Below are 20,385 nucleotides of genomic sequence, written 5' to 3' on the forward strand. Positions count from 1 at the left end.
CAATTAGACAACAACTTCTTCCAATTTCCTTCCAGGTCACTTAGATATGTTCAGTACACTACGCTCCTCTAGCTTGTACAGACAACATCCAAAAACTCTTCGAAGCATTTGTTCAGATCTTCAGTATTTTCCAGGTATGAAACAGCTATATTTATTTGAAAAACTTGATAAGGTATATTTAATAAGACTTGTTTTTGTTAATGGTGGTAATTAAATATCTATTCATAGTATAGTGGACTTAAAATTATTTGGAATTATTAATTCAGTTAGTTCTGTATGTTTTTTTATTATTATTAAGAAATTTTCTATTCATTTTACATACCAACCACAGATCTCCCTCCTCCTGCCCCCAGTCTTCCCCTCTAACCCCCTCCCATTCCCACCTCCTCCAAGACAAGATCTCCCATGGGGACTCAGCAGAGGCCAGTACATTCAGGTGAGGCAGGTCCAAGCCCCTTCTCACTGCACCAAGGCTGCGCAAGGTGTCACACCATAGGCCTGGGCTCCAGAAAGTCTGCTCATAGTTCTGTATTTTTTGAGAGAGGTTTCATTGTATTAACCTAGACTGGCTTGTAACTTGTAGTCTTCCTCAGCCTCTTATGTGTTGGCCACCATGCCTAGCTTTCTTTATGAACTTTTGAAAAAAAAATTTCATATTTTATATGTATTGTTGTTCCATCTGCATGTATGTCTGTGCACCATGCATGCCTGGTTTCCTCTGAGGCCAGAAAAGAGCATCAATTCTCCTGAAACTGGAGTTACCAATGGCTGTGAGCCAGCCACCTTGTAGATGCTAGAAATTGAGCCCAGTTCCTCTGGAAGAGCACCTAGTCCTGGTTACTACTTAGCCCTCTCTCTAGTCCTCTTTATAAACTCTGAGCTACAAAATAATAATAGAAGCTGTGTGTGAGTGCTAAGTACCAAGGTAAATCAGACATACGGAACTCATCTATTATACCTGTTTCAAAATAATTAACTAAGCATATTTATTTATTGCCCTTACATTAAAATAAAAAACCATTGAAATGACAGAAAAAAATTAAAGTAAGGCAAACAAATTGGAGAACATCAGTGCTTTCATTAATATCTCAGAAAGATGAGGACTTTAAAGCCTTAAAGTAGGTGATACCAAATTGATAGCATTGTTTGCTACTTTCATGCAACTTAGGGATAGTCAGTGATTCTCAGCCTGTGGGTCATGACTTCTTTGGGGGTCACCTATCAGATATCCTGCATATCAGATAGTTAGAATTCATAACAGTGGTAAAATTACATTTATGAAGAAGCAATGAAATAATTTTATGGTTAGGGTCATCACAACATGAGGAAATGTATTAAAGAGTCGCAGCATTAGGAAGGCTGAGAACCACTGGGCTAGAGTGTCATAAATGATGTGAATGCTTCTATTTCTAGTAGAACTTAAGAAAAATATCAAACTTGGAGTCAGTAAGAACGGACTTTGGGACTTGTCTTAGTTTGGCTTTTGTTGCTATGATAAACACTGGCCAAAAGCAACTTGGGAGGAAATGATTTATTTGGCTTACAGGTCCTAATCACAGTCCATCATTGAGGCAAATCACGACAAACACAGAAGCAGGCATCTGGAGGTAGGAACTGCAGCAGAGGCCATGGAGGAGTCCCGTGGTTTCTCTGCTCTTTTTCTTGTGTAACTCAGCATCACTTGCCCGGTGGTGACAGCATCCCCTTGTGGGCTGGACCCTCTCCCATCAGTAGTTAAGCCAGTACCTGAAGACTTGCCTCTAGGCCAGTCTTAAAAAGGGCATTTTCTCATTTGAGGGTCTCTATCCAGATGGCCCTAGTTAATGTCACATTTGCAAAACGCTAGCTAGTACAGGCTTGTTGATGCAATAAACACTTGAAAGATTGCCAGAAATGAGCCAATCATAGAGTACAGATAGGAGTTAATGTCTAGGCTACATTTAGCAGCAAACACTTTTTCTTGTAAGAACTCTGTGTGTGTGTGTGGTTGGGGGGAATCTACTTTTAGATTTTTGGTTTGAGCAGTGACACGAAAGAAAAGCAACTTTGGTTTTGAATCATGTATAAACTTGTCTTCACATAATTTGTGATTTATAGTTTTAGTACATTATTGCTTTGTTAATATTGAGGAAACAGACTTGGTATCAGTTCTGACCACTGTATTCTTATTTACAAATAGAAATGGTCTGCTGGGCAGTGGTGGTGCATGCCTTTAGTCGCAGCACTTGGGAGGAAGAGGCAGGCGGATCTCTGTGAATTTGAGGCCAGCCTGGGCTACAGAGTGAGATCCAGGACAGGCACCAAAACTACACAGAGAAACCCTGTCCCAGATAGATAGATAGATAGATAGATAGATAGATAGATAGATAGATAGATAGATAGATAGATAGATAGATAGATAAATAAAGTCATTACAAATTATTTATTTACAAATAGTTACTGTCACGATTTTTGCACATGTGACATTAACTAGGGCTATCTAGAAAGAGAGACCCACAAATGAGAAATTGCCTTCATAAGACTGCCTGGAGGCAAGTCCTCAGGGAGAGGGTCCAGCCCACAAGGGGATGCTGTCACCACCGGGAAGGGGATGCTGGGTTGTGTGAGAAAGACTACTTTCCTGTAGCCTAAGTCTAGCCTAATAATTCAAACCAAAAATACAGCACCCTCAAAACAGTATTTAGTGTAAACTAAAAAATTATAAATGACCATTAAACTGAATGTACTCTGTTGTATTCCTAACTGTCCATGAAGTTGAGCAAACTTTATTTCTAGAATGTTTTATTTGACACTATGTCTCCCTATGTAGCCTAAGGGAGCCTTGAACTCATGATCTTCTTGCCTGATCTTCCTCACAGCTGGGATTGTAGGCACATGCTAGCTTACCCAACTTGGAATACTTTTTATAGGAAAAGTATGTGTGTATATAGTCTTACGTGTGCTCTTGGCATTAGAATGTATAGAAGACAGAACTCCAGCCCAGCTTGATGCTTTAGAAGCTTAAAAGATAAATAAGTAAAAGAAAAATATGTGTGTGCAGGCAAGTAAGAGAAAGTACAGAATTATTAAGAATGATTACTTTGGGAAATAGATGTCAGATTTAAAGAATTAAGGTACACTTTGGTACATTTGGTACTTAAAACATTTTATAACTATTGAAGAAAATTTAAAGGGTTAATTGTTTATATTTAGTCAATTTCAGTAATTTAGCTTTTGTTTTTTGGGAGTGTCACAATTTGTTACTATCTTGTTTTCTACATTATATTGTAAAATCTCCTTTTTACTTTTTCTCCTATCAGCATGAAGTCAAATGTTCAAAGTTCTTGGAAAAAGGATAATAGAAAAAGGTGACACATATTCAAAGACCAGCCGAAATAACTATCTCTAGAACTTAGATACTAATTAGGATGTACAGTTATGGGTCAGACTTGACACTTGATCATTTTCCTTGCTATATCTGCCAAGTAATTGGTACTGTTTTGTTCAGTTTTCATACAGTCTCGGGGTTTTAAAACTTTGAAATCAAGGACACGACGTTTGCAGTCTACTTCTGAAAGATTAGCAGAAGCACAGAACATAGCACCATCATTTGTGAAGGTAATTAGTTCTTTGTGGTTAAGAAAATAACAACTTAAAAATACTGAAACATCAAAATCTTTTAAGTGTTTCCTTTTTCTGGTTGATGGAGCTCCCGCTCACTTCTGTCCACCCACAATTGCTAACTACTTGTGTAATTGTTGTGCCTGTAAATCTTTAAAAATGTTTTCTTTATTCTTGACAATGTCATACATGTATACAATGCAATATGGTATCTACCCCACTTCTCTTCTTCCAGCTATCTTTGTATCTTCCTCAACATGTCTGCCTCCCAAATTCATGTCTTTAAAGTTAATTTTTTTTTTAATTGTAACCTGTTAAGTCCAGTTAGTGCTGCTTGTATGTGCATGGATGTGGGAGTATCCACTGGAGCATGAGAATCCTCCCAGTGGCCACGTCTTCCAAAGAGAGTAACAGCTACTCAGTAAAGGGGGGCCCTGGAGATTGTCTCCCATCTATGTCAGAATTTCGGTTGACTTGATCTTGTGCAGGTAATCTCCATTGCTGTGAGTTCACAAAAGTTTTAACTGTGTCATAGCCAGAAGACAACATTTCATGGTATTTTTTCGTTACTCTGCTTTATTACCCAACTCAGTCTAACTTAACAGAGTGTTTTATTGTACTTTATTGACCATTTTTCTGTTCTCATCTTGCATGTGCTGGTCACTAAATACTCTTATTCTCTTCTCTTGGCATTGAATCTTACCAAATTATTTACAGTTTTGGACATTTCATATTGTTCTTTCAAATTGTTCATTATGTTTGTTCTCTGTGTATATATTTGCTTTTGTTTTGTTTTGGTGTGTGTGTGTGTGTGTGTGTGTGTGTGTGTGTGTGTGTGTGTGTGTTGTTTGTGTGTGACAGTTTTCATTAGCTGAGGCTGGCCTTGAACTCACAATCTTCCTTCTCTCTCAAGTGCTGTGATTATAGACCTATGACATGATGCCTGGGTATATAACTTTGGGGGAGGGAAGTGAGGAGGTTGGAGAGATAGATGGTCTTATATAGCCCATGCTAGTTTCTAACTCTTTGTATATCTAAGGATTACTTTAAATTTAGGATTACCCTGCCTCTACCTCTCATGTGGTAGCATTGCATACGTGTGCTGCCATGTCATGTTTCTGTAGTTCTGGGGATCTGGGCCTTGTGTATGCTAAGCAAACACTACCAACTGATCTATATCTCCAATCCTCTACGTGTGGTTTTGATGTCGCTGACGTTTTGGTTGCAAGCCTAGCCTTTAATGACTGAGCCATCTCCCTAGCCCCAGTGTCCCATTCTCAGTAAGGTATTTCTGTTTTCCACACGTAGCATTTATTTTATTGCCATACCTATTGCTTCTAGCAATATCAGAATTATTTGTAAAGTGTACCTGTTTGACTTTGTCCAGTAGACTGAGAATCTTCAGACCACTGCCTTCTTTATCTTTGCATCTTCATTTACTTATTTTTGGTTTTTCGAGACAAGATTTCTTTGTGTTGTCCTGACTGTCCCAGAACTTGCTCTGTAGACCAGGCTGGCTTTGAACTCACAGATCTGCCTGCTTCTGCCTCCCCAGTGGTGGGATTAAAGATTTGTGTAACACATTGCCTAGCCTCTTCATATCTTTATAACTCTGCTATATTTTCTTTCATTTTTAGGGGTTTCTTTTGCGGGACAGAGGAACTGATCTTGAGAGTTTGGACAAACTTATGAAAACTAAAAACATACCTGAAGCTCACCAAGATGCATTTAAAACTGGTTTTGCAGAGGGTTTTCTCAAAGCTCAAGCTCTGACACAGAAGACCAATGGTATGATGTAGGAAGAACAGTTTAGAGGGTATTTAGTCCTCTGTTGAAAGTGTTACAAAACCTTTCCTAAATTTTAAAAAATAACTACTGTTTGTGTGGTGTGTGTGTGTGGTGATAAGCTGCTTGTACCACAGCACATGTGGGGAGGTGCCATGGCTTTGGGGATTGGTTCTTCTGCTTCCCTCCCTTCCACTGTGGACTCCAGCCGTCACACTCAGCTTGCTGGCAGGCTCGTTTACCTGCTAAGCCATCTCACCAGCTCACAGAAACTGTTCTAAGATCATCAGTCTTAACATTGGTCCTGATCTGTAACTGAAGATTGCTTAAGCTATGTAGAAATGGAAAAAAAAATAAAGGATAGAAATTGTGCATTGGTAAATACAAGATTCTTAGAGAAAGTCATGGCGGCCATCTAATTTTTGACAAAGGTATACATGCAGTAGAGAAATGATAACCTTTTCAACTAGTGGTGCTGAGAGAAATGGATATTAACATGTAGAATAATGAAATTAGATTTCACCTTGTACAAAATACAGTTAAAAACAGAGCAAAAACCTTAATGTAAGACCTAAAACTCAAACTTCCAGAAGAAAACACAAGTACAGAACTTTGAGATAGAAGCATAGGAAAGAATTTTCTGAGACAGATTCCAGCAGTTCAAGAAATAATTGCAGAAGGTAGCAAATGGGAGTATATGAAATGAAATGAAAAAGCTTCCACATAGCAAAAGCAATCAGGAAAGTAAAGTAACATTTTCCATAATGGAAGAAAAAATTTTGCCACCCTGATGAGATTAATGTCTAGAATCTGTGGATAATTGTTCAATTTTTATTCACCATAAAACTTAATCATCTGATCAGTAAATGGTTAAATATATTGAATAGACAGTTCTCAAAAGAGAAAAATACAAATAGCTAATATATGAAAAATGTTTCAACATCTTCAGCCATCAAGGAAATGCAAATTAAACTCCATTGAGATTATCTGCAGTCAGAATGGTTATCATTAAGGAACAACCACAGATGCTGATCAGAGTGACAGGATCCTGTGTCCAGTGCTTGGGCAAGGTAAACTGGTGGAGCCCTTAGGAGGGTCAATATGAAGATCCCTCAGTAAACTCAGAATTGAACTGAATATGATACAGCTGTATTTACTATTTTTGATATTTTAAACAAAGGAATGTAAGCATGGTATAGAGATGTTTGTACATCCATGTTTACTGTAGCTCTAGTCACAGTAACCAAGATATTGGAACCAGTTTAAATGCCTATCAACAGATGAATGTATGACAGTATATGGCATTTATACACTGGGATTTTACTCAGCCATAAAGAAGAGTGAAATGTCACTTGCAGGAAAATAGATACAATTGGATATTGTCATCTGAAATGTAATAAGTCATGCTGTGGAAAATACTGCATGTTTATTTTTATGCAGAACCTGGATTTCTGTGTGAGGATTTGCACACATGTATACATTTATGTGTGTGATAAGTGGTGGTGGGAAAAGGTCTTAAATGAGGGGAAAGGACAAAATTGCCTGTATTTCTGTATGTAGAATCGAACTATGAGACGCATGTGTATAAATAACATGAAAGTAGAGGCAACACACGCACACACACACACACACACACACACAGAAGTGCAAGAAAACCTTATTATAGGTATGGCAATAATTTTGTATGCTAACTGAATTTTTTTAATGACTGTCTCACACCAAGAGTAGACCCTCATGTAAATTATACCTGATAAAACTGTACCTATACTGGTTTGTCTTTAGCAAGTCTACTACATAAGTGCATGATAGTTGGGACCTGGGGTCATAGAGCAAGATGAATGGTAGAAGTGTACGTTCAGCTTTTTTGTAAACCTAAATTTTAAAAGCTATTTTTGTTGTTCTGAGGATTTAGCTTAAGGTATCATGCGTGCCAGGCAAACACTTTCATCAGTGAGCAATTATTTTCAGCTTAAAGTCTAGCTTATTAACCAAATTCAACACAAAATAATAACTTAATATTTGCCATAGAGATGTTCTTTTTCATTAATGTCATTTAATTCAAGGCCTTTTCCTCTCCAGATTCCTTAAGGCGAACTCGTCTGATCGTCTTTATTCTGCTCCTGCTTGGCATTTATGGACTCTTAAAAAACCCATTTTTATCTGGTAAAGACTTTAACTTATCTGAGTTTATATCCTCCTGAAGCATCTGGCTTTTATATTCTTTACTATTGTACCAAATAGTTTACTATCCTGCCAAATTTTTCTTTTGTTGAACTTAAGTTGTTGTTAACTGGGGAAGAATATTTGAAAAGTAAGATAATCCATTCAGCTTAACTTAAAAAAAAAATTAGTGTGTAGTTTTGTTTATGCTGGGTTTAAAATAATAATTTCAAAGTTTTATTTTAGTGACCAGTTGTATCAAAATAGTAAAGTTATTAAATGAATAATTTTAAAAATTAAAAATATCACAATTTTAAAAATGCTGACTCTTGGACCCTTTCCTAAATCAACAAACCCTAAGTCTGTAGTATGGCTGGGGTTCTCCTTTTAATATACTTCTCATAAGATTTTTATTCACCAAACTTTGATAACCATTGATATAAAGAAGTACTCCATGTAATTTACATGTCCAGTTAATGGAGTACTGGGGATTAAGCCCAGGTTTCATACATGCTGGATAAACACCATACTAACCGAGCTTTATCTCAGCTCTGAAACATTTTGGTTTGAGACAACATCTCATGTGGTCCAGGCTGACCCTAAGCTCATGGTGTAGCCAAGGATGACCTCAAGCTCCTGACCCTCCTAACTACCTCCTGTGTGCTAGGATCACAGGGATTAGCAGCACACCTGTTTTGCTTGTTTTTGCACAGCAGAATAGAAACTAGGTAGTTAATTGCAGATTAGAGGAGAGCACACTCTCAAGGGGTGACAGTGAAAAATGAACAGAGAGATCATGGTGTCAATTTACATTTTAGGGAATTCCATTTCTAAAATGTCTAGAAAAGACAGTGCTTCCTGTGGTATATTTTCCTGTCCCCTTGATTGAGGGCCATTTGGGTTGACCTCTACTGAGGAGATAATGGTATATCCTTGTTCCTTTTTGAGGTCTGTGAGTCTTTCACCTGCGTGAATGTGTATACACATTATGTTCCTGGTTCCTGTGAAGGCCAGAAGAGGGCATCAAATCTCCTGGAGCTAGAGTTATAGGTGGTTGTAAGATGTCCTGTGGGTGCTAGGAACTGAACCCGGGTACTCTACAAGAGCAGCTAGTGCTCTTAACCACTGAGCCTTCTCTCCAGTTCTCCGTATTCCTATTCTTTATCAGCCTTCAGCTAAATAGTAATCTTTTAAAGTTTATTTAGTGATGACCTTCTGCATAATTTAGAAAAAGATTTAGCTCCCATACTTTTAACTAGTAGTAATCCTTCAGTTTCAGATCTTAGTTTTAAAAGCTGCTGATTATTAATGACCTTCAATCTTCCTGATATCTAATTGTCAAACTAGCTACTTAATACCCTCTGAAGAATTGAGACCCTAAAATCACTTAGGAGATAGATAACTCAATCTGGCTAATAACGTCTAGCATGGGGCACAGACTTGTGTTTAAGGTCTCTATACTTAGTTATTTTAAGGCCTTAGGAATCAAATATGGAGTTACTACTGCAGGATTGTAGTCTGCAGTATCTGAGGGAGGAGCAACAACAGTGAACTAGAGGAAGAAAAGCACCTAAGAATTCCAAGTTCAGAGAGATTATAACAGGTGTAGCCCATTTCTACCATGACAATCCAGTGAGATCCGATTGAAGTCCTGATTTTATAAATATCCAACATGTGTCTGTTTGATGGTGCACACCTTTAATCCCAGCAAGAGGTATGTCTGTGTGTAAGTTGGAGGCCATCCTTTTCTGTATGGCAGTTTCCAGCCCAGCCAGAGCTATAGAGTAAGACACTGTCTCCAAAAACAAAGCCCACCAAACAAAAAACAATAATAAAGTTGGTTTCGGTTTATGGCACCAGAGTTTTAGAGTCCATAAAAGCAGGGATGGCATGGTAACTGGAGACAGACAGGAAGCTGCCTGACCACATTTCGTCTCACAGAAAGCAGAGAATGAACTGGAAGTGGGATGAGGCTTCTTGTCCTGAAGTTTCCATAACAGCACTACCAATTGAGAACCAAGTGTTGGAATACCCGTGCTTATTTGGAATTTCTTATTCAGGCTATCACAACTGTTAGTCCCTTAAAGGCCACAATTAGCCTTAGATAGCTTGGCTGTAAATTGGCTGAAAGAGCTCTATGCTCTAGGGTTAAGATGTGTCCTAGATAAGTCTTTTGGGATAGTTGGGTCTTGGGCTTAAAGACTCAGAGTCTTTGTCAACAAGTATATTAGTTACTCTTCTCATTGCTGTGACAAAATATCTGAACATAAGCAGCTTAAGAAAGATGTTATTTATTGTGGCTCACAGTTCCAGGATACAGCTCATTATGGCTATAGGAGCTTGAGGTAACTGGTCTCATTGCAGCTTCAGTTAGGAATCAGAGAGAGATGGAATCCTCATGTTTAGTTCACCTTCTCCCTTTTACTCAGTGTGGGACCTTCACTTTAATTGTTCTTCACATCGTGATCCAATTTAGAAATTTCCTTGTAGGCATGCCCAGAAGTTTCTCACCTAGGTCCTGTAAAATTAAAAATGATAATCATTACAGCATGGAAGTTCCCGTTAGGTATTGTAGTTTGAGTAATTTTAATTTTTATTGTTGTGATAAAACACTCTGACCACAAACAACTTGGGGAGAAAGGGAGTTTATCTGGCTTTCACTTCTATGTCACATTCCATCATTGAGGGGAAGTTAAAGCTTGTGTTAAAGTTTGTGAGCTTTTCCACACAGATCAGGACTGCCTGCCTAGGGATGGTACTACCTACAGTGGACTGAGCCCTTCTTTATCAGCTGGCAATCAAACCGTGCCCCACAGACCAGTCTGATCAAGGCAATTCTTAAGTGAGGTTCTCTCTTCCCAGGTGACTCTAGGTTGTGTCAAGTTGACAGTCTAACTAGAACATCAGGATTTAGTCAGGAGAAAATGTTTACACTTAGGAAAAGCATGATATAATTATAGCCAGGTGGCTGTGAGTGTCTTACCTGGCATGTGAGTAGCTCATACTTGGGGTATGATGGGAAATCTTTTAAGGGTTGAATTATTCTTTGTCCTTTAAAAAATCTAGTCTAGTTCTTTGTTTTATATTATTGTTAATCTAGTTTTTGTCTGTGCTTTCCTGCTCGGTGTCTAAAACTATATAGATGGCCAAAAATTAGCTTATTTTCTTTTTATTGGGAAGGCTTCTTAGGGTTACTTTTAGGGGAGCCCCTTGGCTTCTTTAGTTTTTCCTTGACCCAGCTCTGCCATCTTCTGGGATGGAGCAGGCTGAACACATGGATTCTCATGAAAGCATCAGAGACACTCTGTCTGTAATGATCCCTGTATTTGCAGATTGTATGCTGGTTGGAGTCTTGGGGTCTTCCCTATCTCTCAGGGAGAAGAGCAGTGAATTACTGGAGTTGTAGGACACTTTTAGGGGTATTCTGTTCTCTCCTGGGACTTTGCTGATCTTAATATCACAGGCCAAATATTGGCTGTCCTCTAATGCCCCTTTATCCTCATTGGCTTTGGTTCCTAAGTATGACCGAGTATGACCAAGATGGTCAGTGAACACCAATCTTGAAGAATTTACATTTTGTAACTTTTAGGTAGGGATTGATAAAAACACATTGAAAAATAACACCTGACTCTAGCTCAGGAGGAAAATAATTTCTAACTATCCTAAGGAACCGTTTGTCCTTGAACATGGTCTGGAAATGGAGACTTTGTTTTTCTTTTAGATTAATCAGATAAACTTAGGCTTCTAAGACATGCAATTTTTCTAGATTTTTATATCAAATACATGTATTCCTTCCTGTTAGTTCGCTTCCGGACAACCACAGGACTTGATTCTGCCGTAGATCCTGTCCAGATGAAAAATGTCACTTTTGAACATGTTAAAGGGGTAAGTTAAGATTTCTTTGTATTTGACCTAATTGATATTCCACATTGGGCTTCCATCTGGTTAAACCAAGTTGCCCCAAACTTTCCTTGCAACTTAAGCCTATGAACCCTGTTTGGATTGCGGAAAGTGAACAGTTGAGGAAGGTATTGGTATGATGATTATTTAAAACTTGAATCATTAGTGTGGCGAGTCCTTCCTATTCTGATTGAGTTCTACAGTTACATGATTGCTTTGAATTGAATTCCTGGGGCTAGAGAGATGTTTTAGTGGTCAAGAGCACTTTTTGTTCTTGATAGGATCCAAGTTCAGTTTCCAGCACCCCCATTGAGTAGCTCACAACTGCTTGTAACTCTGGCTCCAGTGTATCTAACTCCTCTCCATAAGCACCTGCACTCAACATGCACATACCCTCCCCCCACACACCATTAAAAATAAAGTAAGTCAGCCGGGCGGTGGTGGCGCACACCTTTAATCCCAGCACTCAGGAGGCAGAGCCAGGTGGATCTCTGTGAGTTCGAGGCCAGCCTGGGCTACCAAGTGAGTCCCAGGAAAGGCGCAAAGCTACACAGAGAAACCCTGTCTCGAAAAACCAAAAAATAAATAAATAAATAAATAAATAAATAAATAAAGTAAGTCTTTAAAAAATGGAACTCTTGTTGAAGCAGTATTTGGTTGGGGTATTTTAAGTCTGCAGTGGGGATGAAGGAATGTCTTAGAGTATAAAACTAGAGACAGGTTGACAACTAAACAACACATGTTAAGTGACTTTTGACAAAATGTAAATTCATATGATCAAAGTAACTTGTAGAGTTTATCACAATAGATTTGCTATTACACAGTTTTGCCAAGTCTTAAGAAAATTACCTAAGAATCACTTCTTGCCCAGAATTTTCTAGTATGTAAGTACGTTTATATAGAGCTGCTTTAAAAAGAAAGAAGTGTTTAAAACATCTTTATCTTGATGCCCTTAATCATACCTCACCCAGTAGATTTTCTGTTGCTCAACTGGAGATACTCTTGCCACAGAGATTGGGGACAGGATATTATTTATTTGAGAAGTAAACGGTGTTTCATGTCTCTTACTTTATTCTTAGAATTTTAAATTGCCATTTTACCCATTATTTTAAGTAGATATACTCTAGTCTTTCAGTGTGCAGTAAGTGTACTTTTTAACTAACTCAGCCAGATCTTTTTGAAGTTCAACACACATGCTTAAAAGTACATAAATCATAAATGTCAAGAATGAGCACATATTTTTTATCGGTTTTCAGCCCACCCAAGAACGTGAGCACTCCAGAGCCTCCCAGAAGCCTCCTCTAGTTTTTATCTCCATCCCTGAAAGGAGAGTCAGCCTGTCAGAGACTTAGACTAACTCTGCTTCTGTTGTTCATTTCAGGAGCAGCAGTATACGTAGACCATCCCATTGTACATCTTTTTTCTTTTGCCCAGCATGATGCTCTTATTTGGGATCTGGCCATGCTGTGGAGAGCAGTGGTTCATATTTCTGATTGCACAGTTTGCATTATGTGGTTATCAGAACATGTTTTTTAACTAACTTAGACATTTTTGGTTGTTTCTACTTTAGACTCTAGTATTATGAGTATGTACCTCATGCATTTTGGTGAATATGTGTCCATTCTCCTGGGGCTGGGAATGAGTAGAGCTTTATTTTTAATTATTATCATTACATAATTTTAGTAAGAATCTAAGTGATTTAGTCAGAATAACTTTCAAAGTCCATTGGAATACTAGACAAATGAAAGGAAAACCTTCCTTTTTCTAGTAATGATATCTTCTAGAAATAGTTTTGGGAAATTTTCTAGAAATATAATCATGACCTAAACAATTTAGGTTTTCAGATTGCTCTTTGGCCTTAAGATGTGTTTTTCCTAATAGTTTCAGGTTAACCCTGACCAACATTTGACTTGTTTCTCCTACTGAGTAAAAGTGAGAACTTCATATGATTTTTGTTGGCATAGTAAGGATGCCGTGTAATTGGAGATGAGGATTGGGAGAAAACCTTTAGTGTGTTAAAAAAAAAAATGTTTCACTGAAAAAGGCCAAATTCACTCATATCTACATTAAAATATATGATTACCAAAGAGGAAACCTTGATAATCTAACCATTATTTGATTATTTGGTAAATTGCACCATTTAAGGTGGAGGAAGCCAAACAAGAATTACAGGAAGTGGTTGAATTCTTGAAAAACCCACAAAAATTTACTGTGCTTGGAGGTAAACTTCCCAAAGGTAAGATATTCTCCCTTTTATCATGATTTGGTGTAAAACATAAAGTAATATATTACAAATTTTATTTGATCATATTATAACTGATTAGATTCAATTCCTAAGTTTTGTTTTTAAAAATATGTGCTTGCTTATTCTACAAATAAAGTTCTGCAACTACTTTTTAGTAAGACGTAATGCTTCTTTAAATCCTTGGCTGTGCATTTACTAAAAAGATGGATTGTTTAGTTACAGTTGTGAAAAAGGTTCCACATGTGGGTGTTTTTCCTGCATGTATGTCTGCCTACCGTGTGTTTGCCAGGGGCTGGGGGAGGCAAGGAGAGGGCATCAGATCACCCGGGACTAGAATTACAGAGTTTGGGAGCTGCCTTGTAGGTGCTGGGAATTGAACCCAGGTCCTCTCTCCACCTGCATCCACCTCCCAAGTGTTAGAATCCAGTGCTCTTAAATCCTGAGCCATCTCTCTAACCTCATATAAAGATTTTTTTTTCTATAGCTTTAAAACTAGTGCTTTTACATGGATATAAATCTGTTAAGTTCATTGCTTTATACACAAAGTTCAGCATTTGTTCTAGTAGTGACCTTCCTAATGTCACCATCCCCATCAGGGTCAGGCACCCATTCAGGGTCACACTAACTAAGCACTGATGTGTTTGCTTTCTTTGTTTTGTTTTGTTTTGTTCTTGTACTGGAGATCAAGCTCACATACCTTGTACATAGTAGGTAAGCACTATACCGCTGAGCTGCACTCTAACTCCTTAGATTCTTCTTTTTTACTATGAGAATTCTTGAGGATTTCTGTTAAGTAGGAACTGTGGAAATTGTCCTCATGATCTTTACAATTATGAAGACTACATGCTAATTATTTATACTTTTTTTAAAAATCTTTCGGTTTTTTGAGACAGGGTTTCTGTGTAGTTTTGGTCTTAGATCTCACTCTGTAGACCAGGCTGGCCTTGAACTCACAGAAATCCACCTGACTCTGCCTCCTGAGTGCTAGGATTAAAGGCATGTGTCACCGCCACCCAGCAAGATTTGTACTTTCATGTAAACATTTATATGGTTTTTTTTTCTATTAAAAATAGCAGTCTGACGACCACTCTAACATAGTTTTGTCCTTCAGCCTAATTATTTACTTAGAATAAGTTTCTAAGGGATAGTTGGGTCTATACATCAGTTTATACAGTGGTTATCCAGTATGCACAAGCACAAGATTTGATCCCCACCATGGTATAAACTGAGCCTGTAATCCTAACACTTGGGAGGTGGATGCAGGAGGATCAGAAATTTGAGGTTAGCCTGAAAAACAGGAGACACTTCTCTAAAAAAAAAAAAAGAAAAGAAAGAAAGAAAAGAAACAAATTTCTAGGAATGGAACTACTGCATTGAAGTTAATTTGTTTTTTGTTTGTTGTCTTCAAAGGAAGGTTTCAGGGTTGTAGTTTGAGAGGTTTTAATCAACAGTCCTGATCTATCACTGAGGTTTGAGGTGAGGCTAAGTGCATGGTAGCACAAAGCTTCTCACCTCACAGTAACCAGAAAGCAAGTGGTAGGGGCAGAGTTGAGAGCATGCCATGGCATAGCATCCAAGACACAATCTATCCTTTAAGGCATGCCTCCACTGACCCACGTCTTCCTGTTAGGTTCTGTCTCTGACTTTTAACAGTCTTGTAATAGCACCAGTAGCTTAGGGCAGACCATTAACATGCAGGTATTTGGTAGCTGTTTCAAATGATCCAAAGGCACTGCAGTTTAAGGCTAGATTTTTAGACCACTGAGCATCTCTTCTGGAAACTTCTGGAAAAATTTCCTTAAACTTTTCCCACTTAGGGGTACAGTGATGTAATATCATATAGAGAATATTTAAAACTGTAGTTACACTTAATTTTTAATAGAGCATTAGATTAATTTATGGAAAAGTCCTGAGGTATATACTAAGATACGTCAAAATTATAAACAACTTAAACCAGTTGGATATCACTAAAATATGGTAATACTAATATAAGCTTTATGCCATTTCTGAGCTTGTTTTTACCTTTTTAAAAAAATGTTAAAATGTAACATCACTGTAGCTTTGTTGCTGTTTTAATGCAATTACAAGAGTTATATACAATCAGGGATTACTTCTTTTCCGACTTACTATGGGAAAAGCTTATTGGTATGAAAACTTAAATATTTGGGAAACCTTAGAATAATTGCAGTTAACATTTATTATCATCCTGTACTCAACAGTATTTGACATCTTGTCAAATGTTTTTCTGTTTGCCTATGCCCATATGTGCATTTTATTTCTCCCTTGACCATAAGAAAGAAAACTGTAGACATCAACTATGTGTCACCTACAAATAAAGACATTGCCCTAATTTTATCCGACTCAGCTCAAATTAACATTATTTCTTTAATATCATTGAGTTTTTAAAAAATTTTTATTTTATACCAAATGTCTAGAAAATATTTTTGGACTTTTATGGAAATACCTTAACAAGATTCTTCCATTATATTTGGCTGCATATCTTTTAGTGTGAATTTTATGTTGTTATAAGTGAGTGTATTTCTTTGTCTTAATATTCTTTTCTTTTTTTACTTGTTGATGTGTGAATTTTATATATATGTATATATCTGTTTGTTTGTTTGTTTGTTTGTTTGTTTGTGCCAGAATCTCACTCTGTACCTGGCTGGCCTGAAACTCTTCATGTAGTATGTAGATCAGATTGGCCTCAAATTCACAGGGATCCACCTCCTGCCTCTCTAGTGCTGGGAATACAGGCATGTGCCACCACTCCTGGCTGTAAATAATATTTAAATGGCACAGGAAAAACTAGTTGTAGAGAAAATCTTGAAACATTAGCAGAAACGTAGTTTCTTTGCCATGTTTGGCAATATTGATTATTGCTGTCTTTTCTATTACAGAAATTAATAATTATTTGTGTGGAAGGTTCTTACCAAGAGATTTAAAAATAATGGATCATTCTTGTCTGCTTCTTTTCCTTTTAGGAATTCTTCTAGTTGGACCACCAGGAACAGGAAAGACACTTCTTGCCCGAGCTGTGGCAGGAGAAGCTGATGTTCCTTTTTATTATGCTTCTGGATCAGAATTTGATGAGATGTTTGTGGGTGTAGGAGCCAGCAGGATCAGAAATCTTTTTAGTATGTTTTGATGTATATTTTGATGTTATATTTTGTTAGTTACAGAAACAGTAATGTTTTGTTTTATTTATTTATTCTTTCCTTGATAATTTCTTCTATTGCATTTCTGAAATGGGTTTTAGTTTCAGGTAACTTAATGATTGAACCAAAATGGAGCTGTATTCTTTATTTAAACAATTTTATTATTATTGTGTGTATGTATGGGGTGTGGGTGTGTGGTCTGTGCAATCAGTTAATCAGTTCTCTTCCACCTTTTTTGAGTTCTGGAAATTTGAACTCAAGTCCATTTTCTACTGATGTTGCAGGCCCTTTACTCTTTCCTAAAATAGGCTAAATAGAGCCTGGTAGATGTTCAAGATGAAGTTAGGGACTGTTGAAAGTTAATTCTTGAGTTTTTTGGTGTTTCATTTTATTTATTGATTCTGTAGCATTATAAAGAGTTATTAGCTTCAGTTTTGATTGAATTAATTTGTACAGTTAGGAAGAATGATAACCAATTGTCATTTTCTGTCATGCTCTTTAGTACAACCCTCCAACATTACTATTCTTAGTAAAATGTGACCTCTTTTTTTCCCCTATGATTTTTTTAAGCTGATAGTCTTACAGGTTTTAATATTTTTATGTTAAAAAAGTGTTAATTTCTTTCAACTTATTTGAGTTTTTGTTTGTTTGTTTTCTTAGGAGAAGCAAAAGCAAATGCTCCTTGTGTTATATTCATTGATGAATTAGATTCTGTTGGTGGGAAGAGAATTGAATCGCCAATGCATCCATACTCGAGGCAGACTATCAATCAACTTCTTGCTGAAATGGATGGGTAATTGAGTCTTTGTTAAATATGATGAAATATTTTAAAAATTAGTATTTATCCATTTTAAAGATAATTTAGAGTAACAGGTATCTTCCAATATTTGATATTTACAGACTTGGATAATTTAGAGTAACAGGTATCTTCCAATATTTGATATTTACAGACTTGGTTTTATTCAAGTTCTTCTCATGAAGGATTTGGTAAAATTGTATAGATATTAAATGCTACATGTTTAGGCAACAGAGTCATCTCATGTAAGAAGTCAAATTTTTCTTTCAATGTTGTTTGCATTACTAATTGATGTATCAGTTTCTCTCAAAATTGTAAATGTGTACCTATTTTCATTTATTCCATTATATTTATAAGAGGAAAACAATAATTCAAGCTCAAACTGGTCTATTTAAAGAAAGAAAGATATGGAGTATAGGTATAGCTCAATGGTGAATTATCTGCCTCCAGTATACATGAGTACCTGGATTAGATCCCCAGTGCTGACTCAAATTCCCCAAAAGTAAGGGGTAATACAATTAGTTCTATATAGTTGGTGACTGAGTGTTGTAATCAAGTTAAAGCCTATATCACTGTTCATGATATAAAAAGGAAGAAATGTTGCCTTGAATGAATTCTCTTAATGTCAATGTGGGGTATTTTGACTAAAATAGAGGTCTAGGACCAAATAATTTGAATTGGTGAAGTTAAAAATAATTTTTTTCAAAATTTAAATAGGCACCCAAGCTAAGTAACTATAACAGGGGTTTGTGATTTATGTAATTGGTTGTTTATTATCAGTTAAGGTTTACAATGAACAGTTTTATATATAGTTATTGTTACATGTAAGCTTTGCTTCAGTTTTCAGTGAAATGGTACCTTTTTTTTCCTCTCTAGTTTCAAACCCAATGAAGGAGTAATCATTATAGGTGCCACAAACTTCCCAGAGGCATTAGATAAGTAAGTATGAAAAGAATTCTATGAAGTACTGATACGCTACAGCATTGTACTAAGAAGCCTACCACACATATCATCTTGCACAGTTCCATTTATAGGGAATGTTTAGAATAAGCAAATCCAGAGACAGATTAGTTGCCAAAGGCTTGGGGAATGTGACATAATTACCAATGAGCATAGAATTCCTGAAGAAAAAAATAGTTCTAAAATTAAATCAAAGTGATGTTTGTTCAACCTAACATATTAAAACCTAGGTGGATTATTTACTTTGAATTCAGAACTGTTAAATTACTTCTCAATAATATTGAATAACATATATCACATTTAAGCAGAAAGCATTTTAGAAGTGAGATTTATAGCGTTAAAAGATTCTGTGTTGGGGATGGGGCTAGCGATGGCTCAGTGGTGAAGAAAACATACTGTTCTTGTAGTGGATCTGAGTTTGAGTTCCATCTCCCATGCCCTCCAGCTTACAACCACCCATAGCTCCAGCCTAGGGGATCAAACACTTTCTTCTGGTTTCTATAGGCACCTACACTAAAGTGCACATACCTGTCCTCCTCCCGTATTTAAAAAATAAAATAACTTTTAATTAAAAAAATTTTATATAAGAGTTATTTTTTGTGTGATTAGTAGCTTGTCTTTTTCTAATACAACAATGCAGAATTCTAGATAGCCATTGAGAAAGGAGTATATGTGTTTTTTCAGTGATTATTTTGCTTTTTTAAAATTATAATCATCATTTCTCCTCTTCCCCTCCTTCAAGTTCTCCCATGGGAAACCCCTCCCCCCAACACACATATACACACACACACACACACACACACACACACACACACACACACACACACATGCACCACCAAACCAGACCTTTTTTCAAATTCATGGCCTTTATTCTTTAATCTCTGTTACGTGTGTGTGTGTGTCTGTATTCCTAAATACATAAATACAACCTTCCTAAGTGTATGTAGTGTTAGTTGTATGTATATGTTTTTTTAGGTCTGACCATTTGGTATTGAATAACCATTTGGTATGCTGTTCCCTGGGAAAGACTCATGTTCCTGTTCTTAGTATTTTTTACTTACCTATAGTTCTTTGTCTAGGGCTGAGGCCTCATAAGCTTCCCCCATCCACCTTAGCATAGCATGACATCATCCTTGTTGAGGTCGTGTTTAGGCAACCATGTTGATGAGACACTGAGTGTAGCTTCTGACATTTGTAGGAGATACACAATCTTACAAGTTCCCTGCTCCTTTGGCTCTTACAGTCTTTCCACCCCCTCTTCCTAATGATCCTTGAGCCTTAGGTGTAGGAGTTGTGTTCTGCATGGATCAGTTCATACTGGGCTCCACAACTCTGCATTTTGACTATGTGTAGTTTTCTGTAGTGATCTCTTGTCAGTTGCAACGAGAAGTTTCCTTGCTGAGGGTTGAAGACTACACTTATCTGTGGATATAAGGACAAATATCTAGAATGTAGTTAGGGATTGTGCTGGTTTAGTAAAATAGTGGTTGTAGGTTCTCCTCCAAGATCTTTACTAGCCCTGGGTAGCTGGCTAGCTTTCCAGTACCAGGCATGATTTTCCTCTTGTTGAGTAGGTTTTAAGTCCAATTAGAGAGCTGTTGTTTACCACCAAGGTTTGTATACCACTGTTGAACTCTTAGGGTTATTGTACCACGCTGATCATTATTGTGGTTCATAGGTTTCATGTAAATGAGGCTTTTTGTCCCACCCTGTCCCATAACACTTGTAAATAATCACTCAGAGGCTTAAATATCAATTACAAACTGTTTGGCCTTTTGCTCAGG

General features: G+C 37.0%; 1 protein-coding gene across 1 annotated transcript in view; it reads left to right on the forward strand.

Annotated features, from left to right (window-relative positions):
* The window catches only part of Yme1l1 (YME1 like 1 ATPase), a 36,766-nt gene that overhangs the window by 8,603 nt on the left and 7,778 nt on the right, over positions 1-20,385 (forward strand). Inside the window, exons 4-12 of the mRNA XM_052729062.1 lie at positions 36-134; positions 3,488-3,597; positions 5,238-5,388; positions 7,465-7,548; positions 11,348-11,430; positions 13,591-13,681; positions 16,672-16,824; positions 17,506-17,638; positions 18,518-18,580. Coding sequence (XP_052585022.1) covers positions 36-134; positions 3,488-3,597; positions 5,238-5,388; positions 7,465-7,548; positions 11,348-11,430; positions 13,591-13,681; positions 16,672-16,824; positions 17,506-17,638; positions 18,518-18,580 — 967 coding nt within the window. The remainder of the gene's footprint in view (positions 1-35; positions 135-3,487; positions 3,598-5,237; positions 5,389-7,464; positions 7,549-11,347; positions 11,431-13,590; positions 13,682-16,671; positions 16,825-17,505; positions 17,639-18,517; positions 18,581-20,385) is intronic.

This window comes from Peromyscus californicus, unplaced genomic scaffold (genome assembly GCF_007827085.1).
Source record: "Peromyscus californicus insignis strain IS unplaced genomic scaffold, ASM782708v3 Scaffold_8__1_contigs__length_139910024, whole genome shotgun sequence".
Taxonomy (NCBI): Eukaryota; Metazoa; Chordata; class Mammalia; order Rodentia; family Cricetidae; genus Peromyscus; species Peromyscus californicus.